The 22,280-nt window shown below is 32.9% G+C and overlaps 1 protein-coding gene across 1 annotated transcript; it reads right to left on the minus strand.

Annotated features, from left to right (window-relative positions):
* Positions 1-9,944: 9,944 nt before the first annotated feature.
* On the minus strand, positions 9,945-10,966 carry LOC145069792 (large ribosomal subunit protein eL33w-like). Its single transcript, XM_079016741.1, has 5 exons — positions 10,813-10,966; positions 10,678-10,713; positions 10,366-10,594; positions 10,234-10,276; positions 9,945-10,093 (listed from the first exon to the last, which is right to left on the minus strand). The coding sequence occupies exons 1-4, from the start codon at positions 10,842-10,844 to the stop codon at positions 10,235-10,237; spliced, it is 339 nt and encodes a 112-aa protein (XP_078872867.1). The 5' UTR covers positions 10,845-10,966; the 3' UTR covers positions 9,945-10,093; position 10,234.
* Between the last annotated feature and the right edge of the window lie 11,314 nt (positions 10,967-22,280).

Below are 22,280 nucleotides of genomic sequence, written 5' to 3' on the forward strand. Positions count from 1 at the left end.
AATAAAAGAAAATACATTGTTGTCTATGTTTATTAGACTTCACTTTAGATTATTTTAATGATGTAAAACAATATCGTGTGCAACTTAAAATAAACAATTTAGTTAAGAATGCATATATAATTATATTTTGTTATCGTTTGAAGAATTTTGTCACTCATTTATATTTTATATATTATGACTTATCCTAAAACAAAATTTTGGCTACGTCACTAATTAGATCTAATCAATATTCCCATGTTAAGCTGGATATCGATGGAGGTGAACTACTTTGGTCGTTGATATTTTGGAAACTTAAACCTATATAAGTTCGATTGCATTATGTATAATTTCCTAAACCTCCATATGGCTTCGTTTTATTGTTTATAACAAATTCCAATTTCATGATCGTTTTATTTCATCTTTACCACTGTTGTTTACTTGTTTTGTGTAACTTTTTAATTGTCCATAAACACCAACGTTCAAGAAAAATCCAAACATCACTTGACTTATTTATAAATATAAATATCATATACTTTTTAACTTTTTAAAAGAATTGATAGCAAGTCATTGTGTTGGTTTCCTAAAAGTTCACTCAATTGAAAACTTTTTTCATGTTTGTGTACGAAATCATCAATCAATTTTATAATTGGTCATTGCATGGAAAAGTGGAATATTTCCATCACCATAACCCTTTACCTTTTCAATAATCAATATGCACATGCATGTTTGAATATACTTGTACTATATGAATTGTCGATTGTACATTTAACAATTTCAATACATTTTTAATGCAAAATTCTAATCGTAGAATTTAAATATGTTTTGAGATGATCAATGATAACTCTATTTGTGCTAGAACATTTACATAATCACAATCCCTCGTATATGCTAATTACATAGCTGTTAAAATGATGGAATATTTCTTCATGAACATAAAAAGTTTGACACAATAAAATTAATAGATCATGAGGACTGGTGCAGTTTTGACTTAACCCATATTTTGTAGCAATTTATCAAAGTCAAAGGGTGTGGTTTGCCTTTCTATCGAAGAAAAGTGTTCACTTGATGCATATTAGGCAAAACTTTAACCTTTTGAAAAATCATAAGTAAGCTATAAGTCCATAACTTCTAGTTAACGTAAGTGTTAGATCGTGAGTGTTAAATAATAACAAATAGGTCGAACGTGTTAATGTGTACCATATAATTATTGAAACAACTATAATCTAAAATTTTCAAATAAGATAATGGAGTTGTGAGTTGTGCGCATTTTTAGTGTAGGGTTGACCAAAATAATATTAGGCCTTTCGAGACATTTTTTTTGGATCATTCCCTTTTTTTATTTTATCGTATCTGAAGGTAAAGATAACCAAACTCAAATAGTTAATCAATAAACATATTGAAATTGTTAGTGATTTTTAGTGTCATCCAATCATCTAGTAGTGTAATTGTGATTGATATAAGTGTAAAAAAAAAAATCCAGCTATGATACAATACAAGTTAGGTGGTGCATTGTACACATTTGTATAAGATGAATTTGATCCGGACACAACAAATGACGGAGTTCAAGGGGACCGTGCACCCTTGCGGGCTCCCTTCAAGGATATAAAAAATTATAATTCCAATCACATTCAAGTATACAACTAAATTGATCAAACTCAGTATATACTTCTAAGCATGAATTAGATAGACATTATTAAGTATACCATTTGAACGACATGATACCAAATGAAAAAAAAAAAAATAAGTCGAGCATGAACAAGTTGTATATCAATCAATTATACAGTAACAATTTTTCAAGGGCACAATCATACTAACATGCAAACATTCACGTGTAAACAAATTACTTACAAAACAAAATACCAATTATTGGAATATACCAATTATTAAAAGTAGTTATAAGAATTAAGTTGCAAATAGTGCATAGAATTCACTAACACAAATCTCCACACTTCTCAATCAAACTTTTGTTCTCATCCATCCATATTTCATTAAGTGTACTAAATCAACTTTTACTTAGAGCCATTTCTTCAAATATAAAACATGAAAGATATTATTGATACCCTCGAGCTTTGGTGCAAGGTGAAGCTTGTAAGCTTTATTTCCAATCATCTCCAAAATTGTAAATGACCTGATATAACACATATTCTATTTCCCTCGCTTTTGTTGTTACTAAATTCGTTCTTTGTTTGTCTCAACATTCTCATGCGCTCAATGTCATATCCATTTGACACCCCGTAAATTCCTCATAAGTATACCCATCCTTTCTTCACTTCCTCTTATCTAGGATATGTTTTCAAGGGCATGTCTCCTCTAAAGCTATGGTGAGATACCTCATGGTTTTCGTCACTAAACTCATTCAAGGTTGTATTAGGAATACCGTACAACATTCCCCTAAAATCTTCTTTGACCTTCATTTCATGCATTATCAACATGCCTTGAAAATCCATGAGCATTTTTGGCTCTTAACGGGAAGCATAGTTTCCAACATAGATTCAAACACATCAAGAATAGTTAGTTCGGTTGCACTTCAAAATTTTTCACCCATCACATTTTATCCGGTCGTTGGAATGACATTAGTGGGTTGTCCTTATTGCATAACTTGGTTACTTCTTATAGTTACCATATTTAGTGGAAGTTTAAATGTTAATCCCAAAAAATTGATCAGATATTACGATATTAAAGATATAATACCCTACTAGTCGATGCTAGATAATGACCTAAATGTATTTTTACTTAAATGTACATATTCTCTAGCATTTGTGGTTTAAGTCTAGCTATTACTCTAAATATTTGCTTTACTTAAACCTAAGCTCTTATCAATTGAAAAAGCCCTTGTATAGGTAATATGATAGTTTTTAAAACATCATAATATTGAGTTTGTAAACCATTCAATAATAATGAGAGGAAAAAGTCCCAAACTTGAAAATCTTTTAACAAAGAAAAGTAAATTGCTAAAAAACATATCAATCAATGCAAGAGACTAGGTAATTATATCAAGGTTAGCTATTTCAAACATATCATAATGTCATCTAAAAATAATCATAACCTCTTTGATATCCACAATGTCAATATACAATTGCTACTAAATTGAGTACATGACAAAATAGTAGGCTAGACTTGTGAAGCCTAGTAAGTAATATCATTTTCAAACAAGTATAAGCAAAATATAAAAAACACCGTCTATATATCATAATCAAAACCTTATTTCCTTTAAAACCCCAATAAATAACAAAAAGTTCATTAATAGAAGAAAACATTCAGTGAGTAAAGTACGTTGTTATTAACTTTAGAACTTCAAAGAATCATAAAAAACGCCAACAATATATATCGTACATAATATGTGAAATGGAATAAGTTCTAAACCCCAAGTCTATAAGTCACAAAGTCGTGTCCTTTAACTCTTAAGGGACTCTTAAGGCTCTAGAAGGAAGATGGTTAGTTGAAACACACACATTAAATAACACAATAACAAATTACTATTATGTAGAGGCTTCAACTTCACGACGTAAAACTCAACATGTCTTAAAACATAAATTCTAGCACATTATATATATATATATATATATATATATATATATATATATATATATATATATATATATATATATATATACTTGAGGTGAGTATATGAACATATGAGTACATGCCCTCCTAAATAACAATGTACTTGGAAATTTTCCTTTATGTGAAATATTATATGCATGTCTTGCTTTTCTACTATATATATATATATATATATATATATATATATATATATATATATATATATATATATATATATATATATATATATATATATATATATATATAGTAGAAAAGCAAGACATGCATATAATATTTCACATAAAGGAAAATTTCCAAGTACATTGTTATTTAGGAGGGCATGTACTCATATGTTCATATACTCACCTCAAGTGTGTAAGCAATCTTCCAACAAGTTTTTTTCTAAGCTATTAAGGGGTTATGAAACACTTATATGAATATTATTAAGCCATATTAAAACACTAATTAACCATGGAATATTTAATTAGGTTTACAAAGCTTAAACATCTTCTTTTATATGATATCAAACCATGTTTAATGGGAACCTACATAAGCGACCAATTGTACAAAGGATTAATACCAAAATAGTTGGTATTTGAAAACAAACATAAGATCACATGGCATGTGTAAATTTTCTCTTTAAAAGCCACAAATATTGTACGATTGGCTTACCAGTTCATTACGAGCAAAATCTCACACACATACAAAAAAAACTTGCGAAGTTATACAACTAGATCTTAACACATCAAATTCAAATTCTAATGACTTTGGATGAATTTGAATGATCTAAAATTTTGTTTAAACATATCATTGCATCCTAATCAACATAATTAACAAAGTTGACAAAACTAATTTGAATGTGGATTTTCTACAATAAATTGAATGTGGAACACTTGAATCCACACTCAAACCACATTAGATCACCGATTCTGTTATCAATTTCAAATTTAGATGAATTAAATGGCGACTCACCATTTTTTAGGGCTCAAAATTCAAATCAAAGCCCCAAAACTTCCTATTTAATCATCTAAGATAGATTCTATCCTAATAAATGAAAATGACTTTGCCACATGTCATTCTCTCATAAAATTAGCCACATGTCATTTTGTCATAATTTGAGATATATTTATTTTCCACTTGTCATTATTTTAATTTTTATTTTCAATATATCGTTAATTTAGTTTCCATAAATTAAACCTACTATAATGACTATTAATTTCAAATTTTAAATTTTAAAGTTTAAATTTCAAATTCAATTTCAAATAAATTTACAGTTCAAACCTTTGTGTTTATCATTTTGTTATAATTAACCCGTTTAGTACACACTAAACACATAATTTTAATTTATTTATTTTTTGCATGTTTTTTTTTCCTCATAATTTTCATTTATTTCAATTTCAAATTCAAATAAAATTTCTATTTAATCATTCGTACATAACATTTTGTTTTAATCAACCCGTATAATATATGTGTCTCACAACTAGTTACATTAATAAATTAGACATGTAACACTAGAATCCATCTTCAAACACATTGAACCACAAAAGTTCGAGATATGTGGATAGTGGATCTACGAATAATTCATCACTGTTGGCAACTCAAAACTCCTATTAAAGCTTCAAAGAAGTAAGGAGATTACCTTAAGTGAATTGCTACTTGAAATGATGCTAGAAATTGAAAATAATAAAGAATCTATATTTACCGAATCAATTTCTCCTTGGGAAGATGAAAAAAATATTTACCAAATATGTGTAGTTTCAAATATATTTACCAATACAGTATAGTAGTCAAAATATTTACCAAAACAATAATTTTTTTAAACTTTTTTTAATATTTTCAGCTATTATTTTAATTTTTAGTGTTTTTTAATATAATTTTTGAACTTTTTTTAACTCTTTGATATTAACTTATATACAAAAATTACAAATATATTATATCTCATTTAATCATCATAACAAATTAGTGAAATCTCAACAAATGTCCTTAATTGTAAATAAGATTAATTGATAAACAATAATGTTAGACATCGTAGATTAAAACCAACATCAAACATACGATATATTTTTTGGGTAAAAATCCAATAACGACTTCTTATAAAAACGGAATGAAAAAATAAATATTTCTATTGACTGAACTGATTAGTTTTAATGTCTTTGCATTCACCTTGGCTTAGAGGGACATTTTTTCCGATTATGACCACTTTGCCTACAAATCCCACAAAGGTACCCATTTTTCACTTCTTTGATGTCCATTACATTCCGTAGTCTTGTTGAGCGAGGACGACCTTTTTTATTAAGCAATTGTCTAGATGAAGATTGTAACCAATACGCTTCATGAGGAAGTGAGGAAAACTCGGATGCCCAAGTAGAGCAATACTCTGCAATGGAGTAACATGTATGAACATATTGCCAACTATTCAAGGATAGTTTGGCACATACACTCAAAACATGAGAACAATGATATTTAAATATCTTCCACTTACCACATGTGCAAGTTTTTTTGTTCAAATTAACTACTTGCACATTTTTTCCCCTTTGAGTTATCAACTTAAATATATCTTTCTCTCGATTAAAAGATCTCAATGAGTGTGCACTTGCTTTTGACATCAAAGCTACTTGTTTTACAACAACTTGAGGAGTATATACATTTTCATTAGCTCTAGCACTAGATCCTAATGGACGCCTCACTTCAAAATAATGTACCAATCTATAGAAAGTAAGTTGGACACAAACTGTGATTGGTAAAAAAAGAGCACCTTTAAGTATACTGTTAAAAATCTTTAACATTTGTTGTGAGACGCCCATATCTCCTCCCACCATCATGTGCAAGTGTCCATCTATCAAGTGGATGCCTCTCTATCCACTGCCGAGCTTGTGGATTTAACTTCCCAATTTCTTCCATGATGGAGTTGAATTTCCGAACTTGATTCTGACTCCCGGCACGATAAGCTAAAGCTTTCAATTCTGAATTACGAAACTTGTCATTAAAGTTGTTGGTAAATGTCATAAACAATACCTATAGAGTAAAAAAATAATGTTACTTATAAACAATAACTATGAAAAAAGTTATACAAAAAATAGTAATAATACCTATGAAAACCGCGTGACTCTAACCATGGAGATCCATGCTCATTGACTACCTTTAGAATTCCCAAATGACGATCAAATATTAAACAAATGCCTTCACGCTCTTTCACCACGTGACTCTTGATATAAGAAAGAAACCAATTCCAACTATCATATGATTCATTTTCTACAATAGCAAATGCAAGTGGCAAAATCTGATTATTACCATCAACTCCCATTGCAATCAACATCTTTCCCGTGTACTTACCATACAAGTGTGTGCCATCAATACTAATCACAGGTCGACAATGTGCAAACCCCTTAATAGAAGGAGCAAAAGCCCAGAAAACATGTCTAAACTCCACCTGTTCCGCATTGGTTGATCTCGAAACACACCACTCGACTATAGTCCCTAGATTGAACTTATGAAGTGCGCCGAATTTTTTTGGTAAAGCCGCATACGACTCTTCCCAATTGCCAAACACTTGTTCAATTGCCTTCTGCTTTCCGGTCCAAAGCTTTTTGTATGAAGGAGTATAGCCTAATTTATCAAATATTTCAGCTCTCAGAGCAGGAACACCAATAGAAGGTTGCTCTTTTATAAGGTGTTTGGTTTCATGAGCGATCAAGCTTGCATCTAGGTTTGTATGGTCTAGAGAAATATTGTTGTTTAAACAAGTATGTGGACCAATGTACTTTGTAATTTCAAAATTTCCACTTCCTTTTCGTTTTCTTGCACGAAGTTGCCATTTACAACTAGATTGTAAATGCAACTTGCATCTTATGCTCCATAGAGTTGGTCGTGTCTCAATGACTTCAAACTGTCTATATGTCTTAATGCATTGGAGCTTGATAGCTCTTATAAGTTCTTCTCTATCCTTGAAAGAATATTTTTCCAGCTCCTGTGTAAAATCATTCTTGCTTATTGATCGTGAAACAGTCCAATTACCATCACTAATCACGTTTGTTTCCTCTATACTGGTAAAAGTTGATGGTACTTGATAGTTGTTGTCAAAAGATGTTTCACCCTTATCTACATGTGGTGGTTCATGTTCTTGAGTGATGTCAACTCCATCTTCTTCATCATATTCTTCTCCAATGTCATCTTCTTCATCAATTTCATTGTCACTAATTATTCCATTACTCACAACAACAACATGAGAAATTGTGTAGAAATCTTCATTATGAATCATATCTGATATGACATTAGCATGGTTCGTATTATGTAATAGTAATTCATTATTCCTTTGCTCTTCTAGCACAACTGGTTCATGATTTCTGCTACAAATATTACAAATTAAGTTATCACATTCAAAATAAGTAGAAACTTGTAAATCATGTAAACCACAAATGTTTATACCTAGATTCCATCTCTATGTGTTGAATTTGATCAATGTCTTCAACCTCTAAATAGAGATCAATGTTACTTACTTCTTGATGGACACGAAGCACATCAAACATGATGCCAACATCATCATTATCTTTGATGGGAAGAGGAATGTATTTTACAACATTTCCAATACCAACCGATGGATATCTACAAATTAAGTCGATGCGGTGGTGTTGTTTATCAAAAGATGTAACAAGATATATACGGTCGACCAATTCATCAAGTTGTATTATACGGTTAACATTGATTGCTTTTTTTTGGAGCTTTGCTATAATTTATACCATCCGGTCCATCACAGGTTGTCCCACCCCAATAACAAAGCATTGTAACAACCTCCATCTAATAAATGAGAACAGAACATAAATTCAATCATAAAATTGCTCCAAAATATGAATGTTGAAGCAAATAACAATTGTAAATCAAAGTAGGAATCAAATGTGTAATAACAATTGCAAATAAGCAAATTACAATTGTAAATCAGAAATCAAGTGGAATAACAGTTTGCAAATAAGCAAATAACAGTGGAATGCAGTAGCAAATAATAATAGGAATCAATCGAGAGTTAAGAAATCAAGCTACAGCCGAGGTCGTCTATGGCCAAAATCGAAGAAGAATAAGGTCTATTATGCAGTGGAGTACTCGCCGGAATCTTCTATGATAGAGGCAGACCAACCAACATCTGTTTATGGTCGAAATTGGAGCCGCCGGCATCGGCTATGGCCGAAATCGAAGGCGACGGCGACAGACGTGATCGATTGAAGACGTCGACTTTGGGGACTGGGTATTGGGTTCTTAGGTTTAACGATGAGCGTGGGATGAAACCGGTACCGACCCGTACCGTTCCCGATTTCCCGAAAACCAAATTTGGTCAAAAGTTAATTCCGAGTACCAGACCGAATTAACATCACCGGTACCGGAATGATACTGATTTTCGGTACTAGTACCGGTACCGATTCCCGAATTTCATGTATTTGGAGTACCAAGTATTATTCCATATTTTTAAATTCGGTACCGGTTACGGTACCGTACCGATACAGGATCGGGATTTGAGACAAACTGCTCATCCCTACTTTTTTTTTTTTTTTTTTGACTTGATATAACCCAAAACGGTAAATATGTTTAAAACTAAGTTATTTGGTAATTAAGTTTTTAAAAAACACCAATGTGATAAAAAAAACTCCTTTATTCCCTCTCTTAAAATCGTTAGTTGAAGTGTTGAACTACAACGTCTTTAAATCTTTCCAACTTTGACAAGACTAGTCCCTCAACTTAAGTATTTTGCAAAGTAAACCCCAGTTGGGATTTTGTAGAAATTCAAGTTCCCTAACTTCTAATTTAACCCCAAATATAAAAGTTTTACACAATCAAGTTCTAACATATGTTAATGAAGGTTATGTCAAATTCAAGTATCTCAACCCCAATAATTGAAAGGTCAAAATCTAACTACAAAATTTAAGACTTCAACTCTTAGCCTTCAAATTACTTATTAATATTTAGTTATATTGAAGAAAAACTTACACCTAAAGTTAAAAAAGAGCACAACATGCTCAGAAAGACTTGAACACATGATATCACTATTAGAAGTGCAAACCAACCAAAGACAAACACTCCAACATCAAAAACCACAAATGTTAAAATGTAATGAGGCAGGACGATCTAGCTAGAATGATATTTTTCATCTTCATTGTTTGCTAGCAGATTACATAATCATTTGTCTCATTATAAGGTGTGCTTTTGCTAGAAATAGCAAATGGAAGTTCATGTGCCCATGAAGGAGCATTTGAAATAGAAAAAAGCCCAAACAAAAAGACTTGTTGCTCACTGTTTTTGAGTATTGTTAATATTCTAAATGAATGCTTAAACGTCAAACCCATCCATAAACTTGTTCCATTTAAGATCAATGGAGACATGAATAAAAGGCTTCGGATTCACACTCTACAAACAGAAGACAACCATGGTGACAAAGCTTTCTAAAAAACTACAATTCATTCCAATGTCTGTTCAATTACCAATTCCAACATAAATTCAAATAACTTGAACAAATAGAAAATATCACAAAACTGTCAAAACATGTTTAAACACCACCAATAACATTTTCCTTCTCCCTCCCTATAAACTGCAAAAAATAATGTGAAAAAAAAATCAGATATTACAAGAATTGATATGAATGATCAGATTGGCATTTCAAATGGCATTTTACCACAAAATTTAATGTAGCAAACCTTCATATATGGGTTACAACAATAAATGTATTACCTTAGATGTTGCTTGGGTACATGAACACCCTAACCCTAGCTCCCTGCAAATAAAAAAAAGCAAAGATTTTGAGAATTTCGCTAGCAAAACAAACAAAATGATGAAAAATACCATCTACGGGTAAATACTTGCCATGGATTTAGGAGGAAGATTGGAAGTGAACTTAGCACGAACAACACCAGTGTTTCCATGAGGCCTGGTTACTTTTCCCCAAATGCATCGATAGTGTGATCCATCCCTCTTCACCTTAGCTTTATAGATGTAAGCCAAGCGCTTTCCTTGATACCAGGCTACCTCCTCTTTCGTGTTGACTCCTTCGATTTGAACCAACGATGTGTTCGGGTACTGGTTCGACTTCGACCTAACCAAAATCGTCAAAAAAATCAGCTGATTTCAATGTTATAGAAGCACAAACAATAACAATAATGATGATCCGAACTTTACCTCTTGTACCCGAGAACCGTTCCTCTAGTGTAGAGTCTGAAGAAGAAGAAAAAAAAACAAAAACAAATGTTAGCAAAAACTGAGTTTTGTTAAACACAAAGGATTAGGCGTCGGTATTCCTGGAGAACATTATACCTGACACGTTCTCCCTGGCGACCCTTCACCATTTTTGCTTCACCAAAGAGTAGCCGACGTCTGCGCTGAAGAGGAAGAAGAAGAAGATGATTACGAACCCTAATCTTGCATCTGTTACGATTCTTGATATATTGATGGATGAGAGATGGGCTGGGATTGTTGATTTATGATTTGAGATTTGGGTCGAACGATGATAAGTTTCTATTTTTCTTGGCCCACATCACAATTTACAATTTAGTGGACTTATAATTCATGACAAAATTAATACTTCCTATAGTTTTCAAAATTACTATAAATTATGTGGTTTTGGTGAAAAAAAAAATTAGTAACGTGTTATGGTCCAATTTCGAATATTTTTTTAGTGATTTTGATTCTTATACTTACAAAGATGATTATACTCTTTATATTGTTTTACTTATTTATTTATTTATGTTATTTTTTTTATTAATTAAAATTAAAAAAAATGCTCATTTCTCTCTCTCTCTCTCTAAAGAAACTCGTTTTCAGCCTCCACCACCGGAAAAAGTCTATTAGGGATGAGCATATGGACCGGGGAACCGGCCGGAACCGGTACCGGAACCCGATGGAACCGGTCGGGCCGGGACCGGGACGTTATTTTTGTGGATTTTTGGAATTGGGAACCGGTAGGAACCGGAACCGTTATAACCGGAACCGGTAGAACTAGCAAAAACCGGTAGAACCGGTAAAAACCGGAACCGTATGATGCTATTTTTCGAGGACCGGTTCCAACATTTGAAGACACGACAGGAACCGGTAGGAACCGGGAACTGGTGGAACCGGAACTGGTAGAACCGTCGGGCCGGTTCGGTTCTTGATTTTGGCCGAAGCCGGTTCCCGGTTCCGGCCGGTTCGGTCCTTTTACTCATCCCTAAAGTCTATTGTCACGCCAGACGCCGCCACCTCCTCTGCCATTTTCCAATCACCTATAAAAATACATCTCTCTTTTTCTCTCCCTCTCTGCACCGTCATCCACTAACGAACACCTCATGACTTCTCTTACTCTCGCTATCGTTCTCTACCACCTGAAAAGTCGTCATCGCCGGTTGTTCACTATTTGGATAAAACCGAAATGTCCAATTGGACAATTTGGATTAGACTATTTACTTCGGATATTCGAATTTTTGGATTAGTTTTCAGCAAAACCGAATTATTATTTTGGATTTCGGATTGGTTTTGGTTTATAAAGTAAGAATCGAATAATCCAAAAAAACTGAATAACAATTTATTATTTATTTAATTTTAATATATCTAAAATTATTTATTAATTTTATAATTTATTTTTTCAAATAAGTTCAAGAAGTTTCACATAATAAAAAACATTAATATGCATTTTATTTCAAAAGTTTTTTATCTATTAAATATTAAACTATAATATATCTTCTTACTTGTTAATAATTTTTTATAAATTTTAAATCACAACTAAATAATTTGTTTTTGCTTCTTCTATAAAATTAGCTAATATTATAATTATATATCGTTTTTAAATGTTTTGGTTTTTGAAATTGAATTATAAAAACCGATCCAACCGAATTGTAAATGGATCATTTCGGATCAGATTTGAATTTAGTTTGGACTATTCGGATCTTTATTTTGAAAATCAAAATTAATTTGGATTTATTTAATTGGATCGTATCGAACTGATCCATCCAAACGAACACCGCTACTCACCGCCAAACGCCGCCTCTTCTCCTCACCGTTGTTGGAAGTCAAAAAAAAGTTTATGGGCTTTAAAAAACAATCGATTTCTACAAATCGATTGTCATATACGTATGCTCATATCATTTCTAGGTTTAGGGTTAATGGAATCAAATAAGTATATTGTGGCGTTGAATCAAATCATAGCTAAAATCATCCCATAAATGGAATTTGAAATTGTGTGTGACTTGTGTTCTTGCATTCTTGGAGAAAATCACCAACCATGGCCACCTCTCTTGGATCTCTTTGAGCCCATATGGAGGAGAAAAATTGAAATAAACATGCTCTAATTTTTCTTATGGTGGTGTTAATAGATAGTGGTGGGAAATGAAGTAGCAGCGATGACTAAAGCTCCAAGGGTATTTTCGACGGTGTCCGCGACAACGATAGGTGGGATCTTCATTTTGGGAGAGATACGAAAATAGAGAGGGGGTGGGTGGTTGGTTAGAATCTTTTTAATTTACAATTATTTTAATTAAAATGTCTTAAAAGTAATAAAAGAAATTAAAAAGGAATTACTAAAGGGGCATATCAGTCATTTTAGGTTGAACGATGACCAAAACCACACAAAAGTCCCAACCATATGAACCAAAACCATACAAGATATCCAAAAATAGACCACCAATGCACAATCAATTTTTGTTTTTTTGTTTTTTTGATGAAACCACATAATTTTAACAACTACAATGACCATTTTTACAGTTTTGTCTGATTCAATTCATTTGAGTTTTTATAGTAAATATAGCTCACAATAAAATGAATAAATACCAAAAATAATAAATTAAAATCTATTTTTAACATATACTTTTTAACCTTTTATTCATAACATTAAATCACAATTACAATTAAATGGTTGTTTTACCATATTTAATATATTATATATTTATTATAAAGTTAAAAAAAATAACAAATTATTTTGATTCGACACAATTAGATATTGAACAAATACATGTTTTGACAAAAGTTGTCAAGATCGGGATCATATGTATGATTGTTTTTAAGTTTGCATGATCGGAATTAGGATCCTAAGATCTCATAAAATAAAACATAATTTTAATTTATAATTTTAAAACATGAAAAATATTTCAAACATTCAACTTTTCGTTCAAAAGTTATAAATTTTTTAAAATAGTAGCCATAACTCACAATACAAAATAATAAACTGTAAACTGGTAAAAGGTAAAGGTAAAAAATCATTAGCAAAAAAAATCCTACGATGCTACTTAGGGTCTTGCGATCTTACTCCAAATACGATCTATTTATGATTCAATTCGTTTTTCATACTTAGGATCGTAGGATCGTATGATACTACGATCAAGATTGCGATTTTAACAACCATGGTTTTGACCCATAACCTAATCGCTCATTTTAGTTTGATTAAAAATTAGATTGACATGTTTATTCTGATAGGTTTGACACAAAATAACATCCTATGTGCCCATGCAAACCCTATTGCTTGGATCTAGGCTTCTCTATTGTACATGCAATACATCAAAGACTTGCAAACCCTAGATCTAGTGTATATAATTCGAAATTAACATAACAAAATAGATCTAGATGATTACCTCTTCTTGAAAGCTTGAATCTTCTTGTCCTTGGAGCTTAGAGTCACAAATTTCACTCCTCTAATGGCTTACAAACACCACAAGCAAGAGGATGATCTTGGAGAGAGGTTGGAAGCTCTTGAGGTCGGCTCTGGTACTCATAGAAGTAGGGTTAGCCGATTTCTTAAGCCTTAGGGGTCTATTTATACTTGTGCTGCTAGGGTTTCAGTCAAAACCCTAATTGGATAGCTTAGGTCTTAAGCAGTCCAAAGAACCTTCCAGAATAAAGGCCTTGGACGAAATTATTGATGGGTTTTATGCATAAGAACAATCATATGTGCTCATACAAACCCTAATGCTTGGATCTAGGTTTCTCTATTGTACATGCTTTGAATCCAAGACTAATAAACTTAGATCTAACATATTATGAACTGAATTAGGGTTTATAGAATTACCTTTGATTGTTATATAGCAATAACAATCAATTCCTTGCTTGGATTGGCCTTAGAAAGCTTAGTGCCTCAAGTGCTGCACCTCTAATGGAGTCACAAACACCATATACAACTTGGATGAAGAGGAGAAGAAGAGAGGCTGAACGGCTGGAAACCCTAATGGAAGACTTGTCCACGTTTTTGGGGCATAGGGGCCCTTTATATACATGTAGGCTATTAGGGTTTACAACTAGGAAACCCTAATTTGACTGCTTAGGCCCTAAGCAACCCATGGACTCCTTAAACATATCCCTTGGACGATTTCTAATGGGCTTCCCATAGAATTCGTCCAACCTATATATTATTAGGTGATCCATAGCCCAATTATAATTATCTTATAATTACAACTTCAGTCCCCTAAGTTTAATTAATCTCTTTTAGCCACAAAATTAATTAACAATTAATTTTTGACTAATATTAATTAAACAATATGATTTCTCCTTTAATATATTATTCTCATAATATATTAATAAATCATATTTAAACCTTTCTCTCCTTAAATCATCCTACATATTGCTATGGTGAAGGCAACCCAAAAGGACCATGCTCATAATCGGGTCAAGTACATACCAAAATAGTTATGGACTTAGACACTAATCCAATAGTCTCCCACTTGGATAAGTCTAATAACTATTTTCCGTATGACTTCAGAACCTGATCAGCAATCGTAGCTTTCAAAAGCCGCTGTCAACTTTGATCTTATCAGATAGCGTGTCCTCTAGATAAGGGATTATATATTCCTCCATTCTCAAGATATCGTATAGACAAAAGACATGAATTTCAATCATTCTCTCTATACTGTTTCCCGACTTCCGATTTATGACGACTGATAACAGACTACAATTGAACACATCAACTTAGTCCTGGCTTGGCCAAACGCTTAGGTGTCATCATTAAATCGTCGAGAGGCCCACAGATATCGCTTTTATCCCACTTTGGGTAAAAGGAATGGATAAACTTCGACTCAAATGCTCGCTTGCATTTATTGATCGAGTCACACACAACAATAAGTTTTATAACACCAAGTTATTGGTGCGTTTACTTATTATCAATGTGCAACCGACCAACAAATAACAACTCACATGTCTCGGTTTCAAGAATATACAATATTATCGTCTCACTAATCACTCGTGATAAAACCATGAAGTGATCCAAGTGAGCGTGGGTTTAATCCAATACTCTAATCTTATCAAAGCACTCATGAACTCTGCAGCAAACTTGTGCCATGTCTAAACACTTCAGACAATCTACAGACAGATTCATGTCAGTCTTCCTTCATACTTACTTCCAACGTATGACCGACTGTGAATGTTTGAATAACCTAGTTATTCTGGAAGTCAAAACATGCAAACTGAAACATGACAACAATACTTAATCCTATATGGCCCCAAACTTGTGAGAGTAAATAAAACACTTCTATTTATCCACCATATTGATCACTCATTATTTATCATTTAATGTTTCGGAAAATCAACTTATTACTTAAATTACAACAACAGCTGTCCCATGCATAAAGCATGCACACTATGTTTCCTATGGTCCTTACTTTGTGAAATAGATCAATTGAAAAACCTTTTTAATGATGCTAATTTCATAATTCCCAATCCTTATCATTAGTGTAAGAACACAAGGTTCTTGGCACTACTAGAATATGCTAGATTCTAACATTTTACGCAACGATCCTTTCGTAAAGTCATAGCACAAAAGTCACCAACACTTGGCTAATGAAATTACAAAGTGCTTTCTTAGAAATTGTTACATGACAATTCCATAGACGTGAAGTCTCACATTCAAAGTACATTCCTTTGAACATCTTTCTTGCATAAAAGTTTCTAATCTAGACATAGATTCTTAATATCCAACTCCCAATATGGAAACATTTCCATATTTTCCATATGACAACTCATTCTTAATAGAATCTTATCTATTCATAATAATGTCGATATGGTCCATCCAATACCATACTTCCAACTACTCACAAGCGACCAATCCTCAGCGAACTTTGGATCATCCTTTGATAGTTGTTTAATTATTTTAGTCAAAACCAATTCTAGTCCTTTTTCCCTCTTAATGCGCTAGACATTTAGAAAATTTTAGAATGGAAAAATATTATAGCATTTGCAATCGATCCTATACCCGAAGCGTATTGGACACAATGCATAATGTCTTACATAAAGATATGATACTTTACCAATCTTTTGCCATAATATTTTATGTGTCATGTTCTCACAATTCGAACTATGAAGAGGGATGCCGTAATCATAATCGAATTTTAAGAACACACAATGTATCCTTTGACTGAAAATATTAAAATTTCTCAATCTAAGCTTTAGATTTTGAAACGAAGTATAATATTCTCTCCCTTAATTATATTAAAACAACTTTTCAACCCATGCAACTTTGCAAATTGAATCTTTGTTTTTTCTATAATTAGTATTGCTAACTTGCAATACTCGCCATAATAATCATACAAGCATAACACTTATGCTCCCACTATCATGATTATTATCATATAAGCATAACACTTATGCTCCCACTAACTTTGACATGTATTCAGAAAACAAATGAACTTTCAGAAAACAATGCCTATTGAATTTCTGAAATTCATATTTCTACCAGATGCTTCGATAAGCCTTTATCTAGGCTTCTCAGCCTTATACACCTTTGTCTTAGATAGCTCATATGTGTGTTTAAACAATTCAGAACTTATGTTACTAAGTTCCAAATGTTGAAACTAATTGCCAAATCTCATAATTCGAATTATGGAAAGGGATGCCGTAACCATAATCGAATTTTGAGAATACAATTTTCACAATCGCTATCTTCTTAAAATCTCTTTTAGTGAAAGCATTTCCTCACAGTCATTTTCATGAAGGAGGGAATCTTATGACACTTAGATTTTATGGTGTATGAGTTCCTATCCATGTGAATTTGCCAAAACCAAGGTTTGCGACAAATCCAAACTCATATGGACCGAACTTTCTTAATCTTGATTTCTTGCCCTATGGTAACACGAGTGCCCACCATGTCTTCCAAGTAGTTTAGTAACTTGTCCTTACATATCAATGTACTTTCCATCGACTAAGGCTCCAGTATGCATTCAAATGAGTACTCATAGAACTCACATACACAATTAACTCAATTGGAATGGCAAATAAACAAAATAATGTCAGCACGATAGGTTGTAAACCTCAAGTCGTGTGCTAGTGATGATCGATAAGGTATATTCTTGATTTGTTCTTGAAACCTTTCAAGACCATTAAGACTCCCACTGACTCCTTGACATATAAGATTCTCTTATCAAGAAACATTTCTTGACAAAGCAAATATTCAAGAGTTAGTGTAGTTCTTATCAAGACAAAACACTTCACACAATTGGTCCTAGTTGGTCTTTGTCTTATCCAAGACATCACAACTTACTAATTTTAAATGTGCAAGAATAAGAAAACCTTTTTCTAAATTCCACATTTGATGAGTGTTATAAACCTACTTAAGACTTTTCACTCAATGTCACAATCTTGACTTTAAGACTTGATATTGGAACGAAGTATGATTGACTTATTGATTTAACCATTTCTACAATTCTTGATTCCTCTTCTTAGACATGCAATTGCACTAAGACTCACTTAGAGGATCAATTGAGATATGGTTCTTAATCATTAAGACTTCATCATAAAAACACAATAAAAGGTACTCTCCCTTCTTCTTAGAATGGAGAAACTTTTATCTTTCTGCCTTCTTGATTCTTCTTATTCGTTCTGCTATTGATTGAAACTATTTCAGTTAACTCAGAATTATACTCAATCTTATAAGTATAACCATATTTACTAAACTTTAGTAAATCATGACGAATATCTTTGTCACCCTTGTGGTAGACTTGATCAACGTACCACCTAGTGTACTCGATCTCCTAGTCCTTCAATTGACACTTTGCCAAAGAATTAGTCTAAGTTTCCCAAATGTGAAAGTTTTTCATTCATCATACAATGCATATTGCATGATTCCAAGTTTCTGTCCAATTGAAACTTGGGCGATGAGAAACTCTCCCTATTTGGTAAACTTTTGACATTTCCACAAATAACACAATTAAGAATAAAATCCATTATTGCTAATAATAGAAACATTCAAACATTATTTCTTTCATACATGCCATTGCAAGGATAAATAAATAAGATAAAGTCAAAATTCATTTTATTGCGGAAAAAATTTGTCCTTACAATGCAATTCAATTGAAAAACAATGTTATTACATATTTCTTAACAATCTATTCTAACTCCAAGTAGTAGCTCAAGAATCCATTCTTCAAGTAATGCGATCGAAATCCATTTCTTCATGATTAGATTCAGCTCACTTCTTCCCTCAAGCTTCCTCTCTTTTCTTCGATCCTACAAAACATCAAAATGTAATCTTATCACATCATGTATTAAGAATCTAGAATAGGAACTCAAAAGAGTTAGATAATGGATTTTACCTGAAGCAGAGCCATACGTTTTGACTCTCCCATCTCTTAGATCTCTCAGGTATTTAGGGCAACTTCGTCTCCAATGCCCTTTCTTTTGGCAATAAAAACAAATGGACTCCTTTGGCACAGCACATCGGACAATCACAGACTTAGTTTTTTCTGGACTTCCAATGTTGCCAGTGTCCATTGAAGTTTGGGAGTTTGATTCACCAGAAAAATTTGATTGATTAGCACGCCAAATCATTGCTGATTCAGCAGCTATAAGCAAATAGGTGAGATCAATAAGGGTCACGTCGTGGTCCATCATATAGTACTCTCTAACGAACTCACTATATGATTCAGGAAGTGACTGAAGAACCCAGTCAACAGCCAACTCACTTGAAATCTCGACACCCAACATGTTTAACCTATCAATGTGTGTTTTCATCTCTAAGACGTGCGCACACACAGGTTTCCCATCTTCGTGTTTACTTGCCAAAAGGGCTTGAGTGAGCTTGAACTTTTCAAGCCTTTGAACTTGTGGGTCAGGGAGAACGATTGGAGGAGGTGGAGGAAGTGAAGCATGACTCTCATTTCCTTGATCGTATCTCGGAACGTCATCTTCATTTGGAAAGCTTGTTCCAAAGGATTTGGGAAGACCATTGTACGATTCAGACATCTACAAAACGGGAGAAAATTCAAGTTATGTTGATTAGAATTCTTGATGTAACACCCAAATGAAACATCAAGCTAGGATCCAACACAATACTCTACAACCTAGAAGAGGGATGCCGTAATCTAGTTGTAGAATATCTGAAGGTAGGTAAATGACGATTTACCAATTTCCACCATGAAAAACGAAAAGGAAGATTAAGTTTTAAATGAATTGAAACTCCTAGATCTTTTGAGATTCATTGAACTTTTCAATGGCATGTTTAATCTCGATTATGCCCTACTATTTGTGACTGGGATGCCGAGGATCACAAACAAGGTGTGAATAACCATACGAATCACGTGGTGCACCCAATGCTACAATCACCTAATCAATGTGCCGGTTAGCCACACACGCTCCATTGATCTATGATAAGCATCGAGCCACCCTCCGCCACCAATGTCATCCCCAAATTAGTGTGCCGGTTAACCACACACGCTCCACTAACGTTTGACAAGGGTACGAAGTGTAATTCCATGGGTTAGCATGCAATTTCACATTTTGCTAAAGTAACTATGATTTGGGAATTTGAAAAAAGCATTTAGTTACTTTGTACTTCATTATACTTATAATGGAAGGTTTCTGTCCTATCCTACCCGTTCGGCTAACGACCCTCCACTAGTCAAGAGTGCGGTGGGTAAGAGTGGATACCCATTCAATCGCCATTTTATAGGCAATTTCCTTAAACACCCCTTATAGACCAGCTTCGTGAATGAGGCCTACTAACGGTAAGACTGACTGTTTACTCATACATATATATAATATTAGACTTTTAATGTTATATATAGTATAGGGTGTATTTTACACTTTTAAAATACTAGGTGGTTTAACTTAGTAAATTATACTTTTAATTTAATTAAATGTAAACCAAAACTTTATGGGTTTATAAAATCACTTTTAATTATACACTTTAATTAATTAACAAAACCATAAGGGTGTGATTTGAACTTTTCAAAATACTAGGGTTTTAGAATTTAACATTTCAAAATTAAACTTTTGATCAACTTTTAAATTCCAAAACTTGAGGGCAAGTTTTGAAACATTTCAAAACATTAGGGATCAAACAACAAATAATTCAAATTAAACAATTAATTTTACAATTATCTATATTTGACCTAATCTTATTTTAGTCATTAGATAATTACCAAATAATTTGAAATAATCCATATTTATCATATAAACAACCAATATTTAAAAGATTTGAAATTATCAATTGTTTTGGCAAGGATAATCACTAATTTAAGATAAAAATCGGATTTTAACTTCAAAAAACAAATTAGGTATCAAATCCAAGTCAAAACAGCAGCAAAAACCCGGAATTCCCTCTGTCTGACCCCTGGACTCGCCGAGTCAGGGACAGACTCGCCGAGTTCATCCACTGACTCGCCGAGTCAGGTCGGGCAGAGGCCAAAAAACGATTTTTCAGCGAATAAAGCAGTTAAGCATCACATACAACTGAAACCAATCAAGGCTCTGATACCACTGATGGGTTTTATGCATAAGAACAATCATATGTGCTCATACAAACCCTAATGCTTGGATCTAGGTTTCTCTATTGTACATGCTTTGAATCCCAGACTAATAAAATTAGATCTAACATATTATGAACTGAATTAGGGTTTATAGAATTACCTTTGATTGTTATATAGCAATAACAATCAATTCCTTGCTTGGATTGGCCTTAGAAAGCTTAGTGCCTCAAGTGCTGCACCTCTAATGGAGTCACAAACACCATATACAACTTGGATGAAGAGGAGAAGAAGAAAGGCTGCCCAAAAACGGCTGGAAACCCTAATGGAAGACTTGTCCACGTTTTGGGGGCATAGGGGCCCTTTATATACATGTAGGCTATTAGGGTTTACAACTAGGAAACCCTAATTTGACTGCTTAGGCCCTAAGCAACCCATGGACTCCTTAAACATATCCCTTGGACGATTTCTAATGGGCTTCCCATAGAATTCGTCCAACCTATATATTATTAGGTGATCCATAGCCCAATTATAATTATCTTATAATTACAACTTCAGTCCCCTAAGTTTAATTAATCTCTTTTAGCCACAAAATTAATTAACAATTAATTTTTGACTAATATTAATTAAACAATATGATTTCTCCTTTAATATATTATTCTCATAATATATTAATAAATCATATTTAAACCTTTCTCTCCTTAAATCATCCTACATATTGCTATGGTGAAGGCAACCCAAAAGGACCATGCTCATAATCGGGTCAAGTACATACCAAAATAGTTATGGACTTAGACACTAATCCAATAGTCTCCCACTTGGATAAGTCTAATAACTATTTTCCGTATGACTTCAGAACCTGATCAGCAATCGTAGCTTTCAAAAGCCGCTGTCAACTTTGATCTTATCAGATAGCGTGTCCTCTAGATAAGGGATTATATATTCCTCCATTCTCAAGATATCGTATAGACAAAAGACATGAATTTCAATCATTCTCTCTATACTGTTTCCCGACTTCCGATTTATGACGACTGATAACAGACTACAATTGAACACATCAACTTAGTCCTGGCTTGGCCAAACGCTTAGGTGTCA

This window comes from Lactuca serriola, chromosome 8, assembly GCF_051521515.1.
Source record: "Lactuca serriola cultivar US96UC23 chromosome 8, Lser_US96UC23_V15, whole genome shotgun sequence".
Lineage (NCBI taxonomy): Eukaryota > Viridiplantae > Streptophyta > Magnoliopsida > Asterales > Asteraceae > Lactuca > Lactuca serriola.

Coding starts and splice junctions, on each gene's coding strand:
- LOC145069792 (XM_079016741.1), bottom strand. CDS start 10,844: ATGGTGAAGGGTCGCCAGGGAGAACGTGTCAG. Junction 10,595..10,677: donor ACGGTTCTCGGGTACAAGAG/GTAAAGTTCGGA, acceptor GATTTTGGTTAG/GTCGAAGTCGAACCAGTACC. Junction 10,277..10,365: donor ATCTTCCTCCTAAATCCATG/GCAAGTATTTAC, acceptor TTTTATTTGCAG/GGAGCTAGGGTTAGGGTGTT.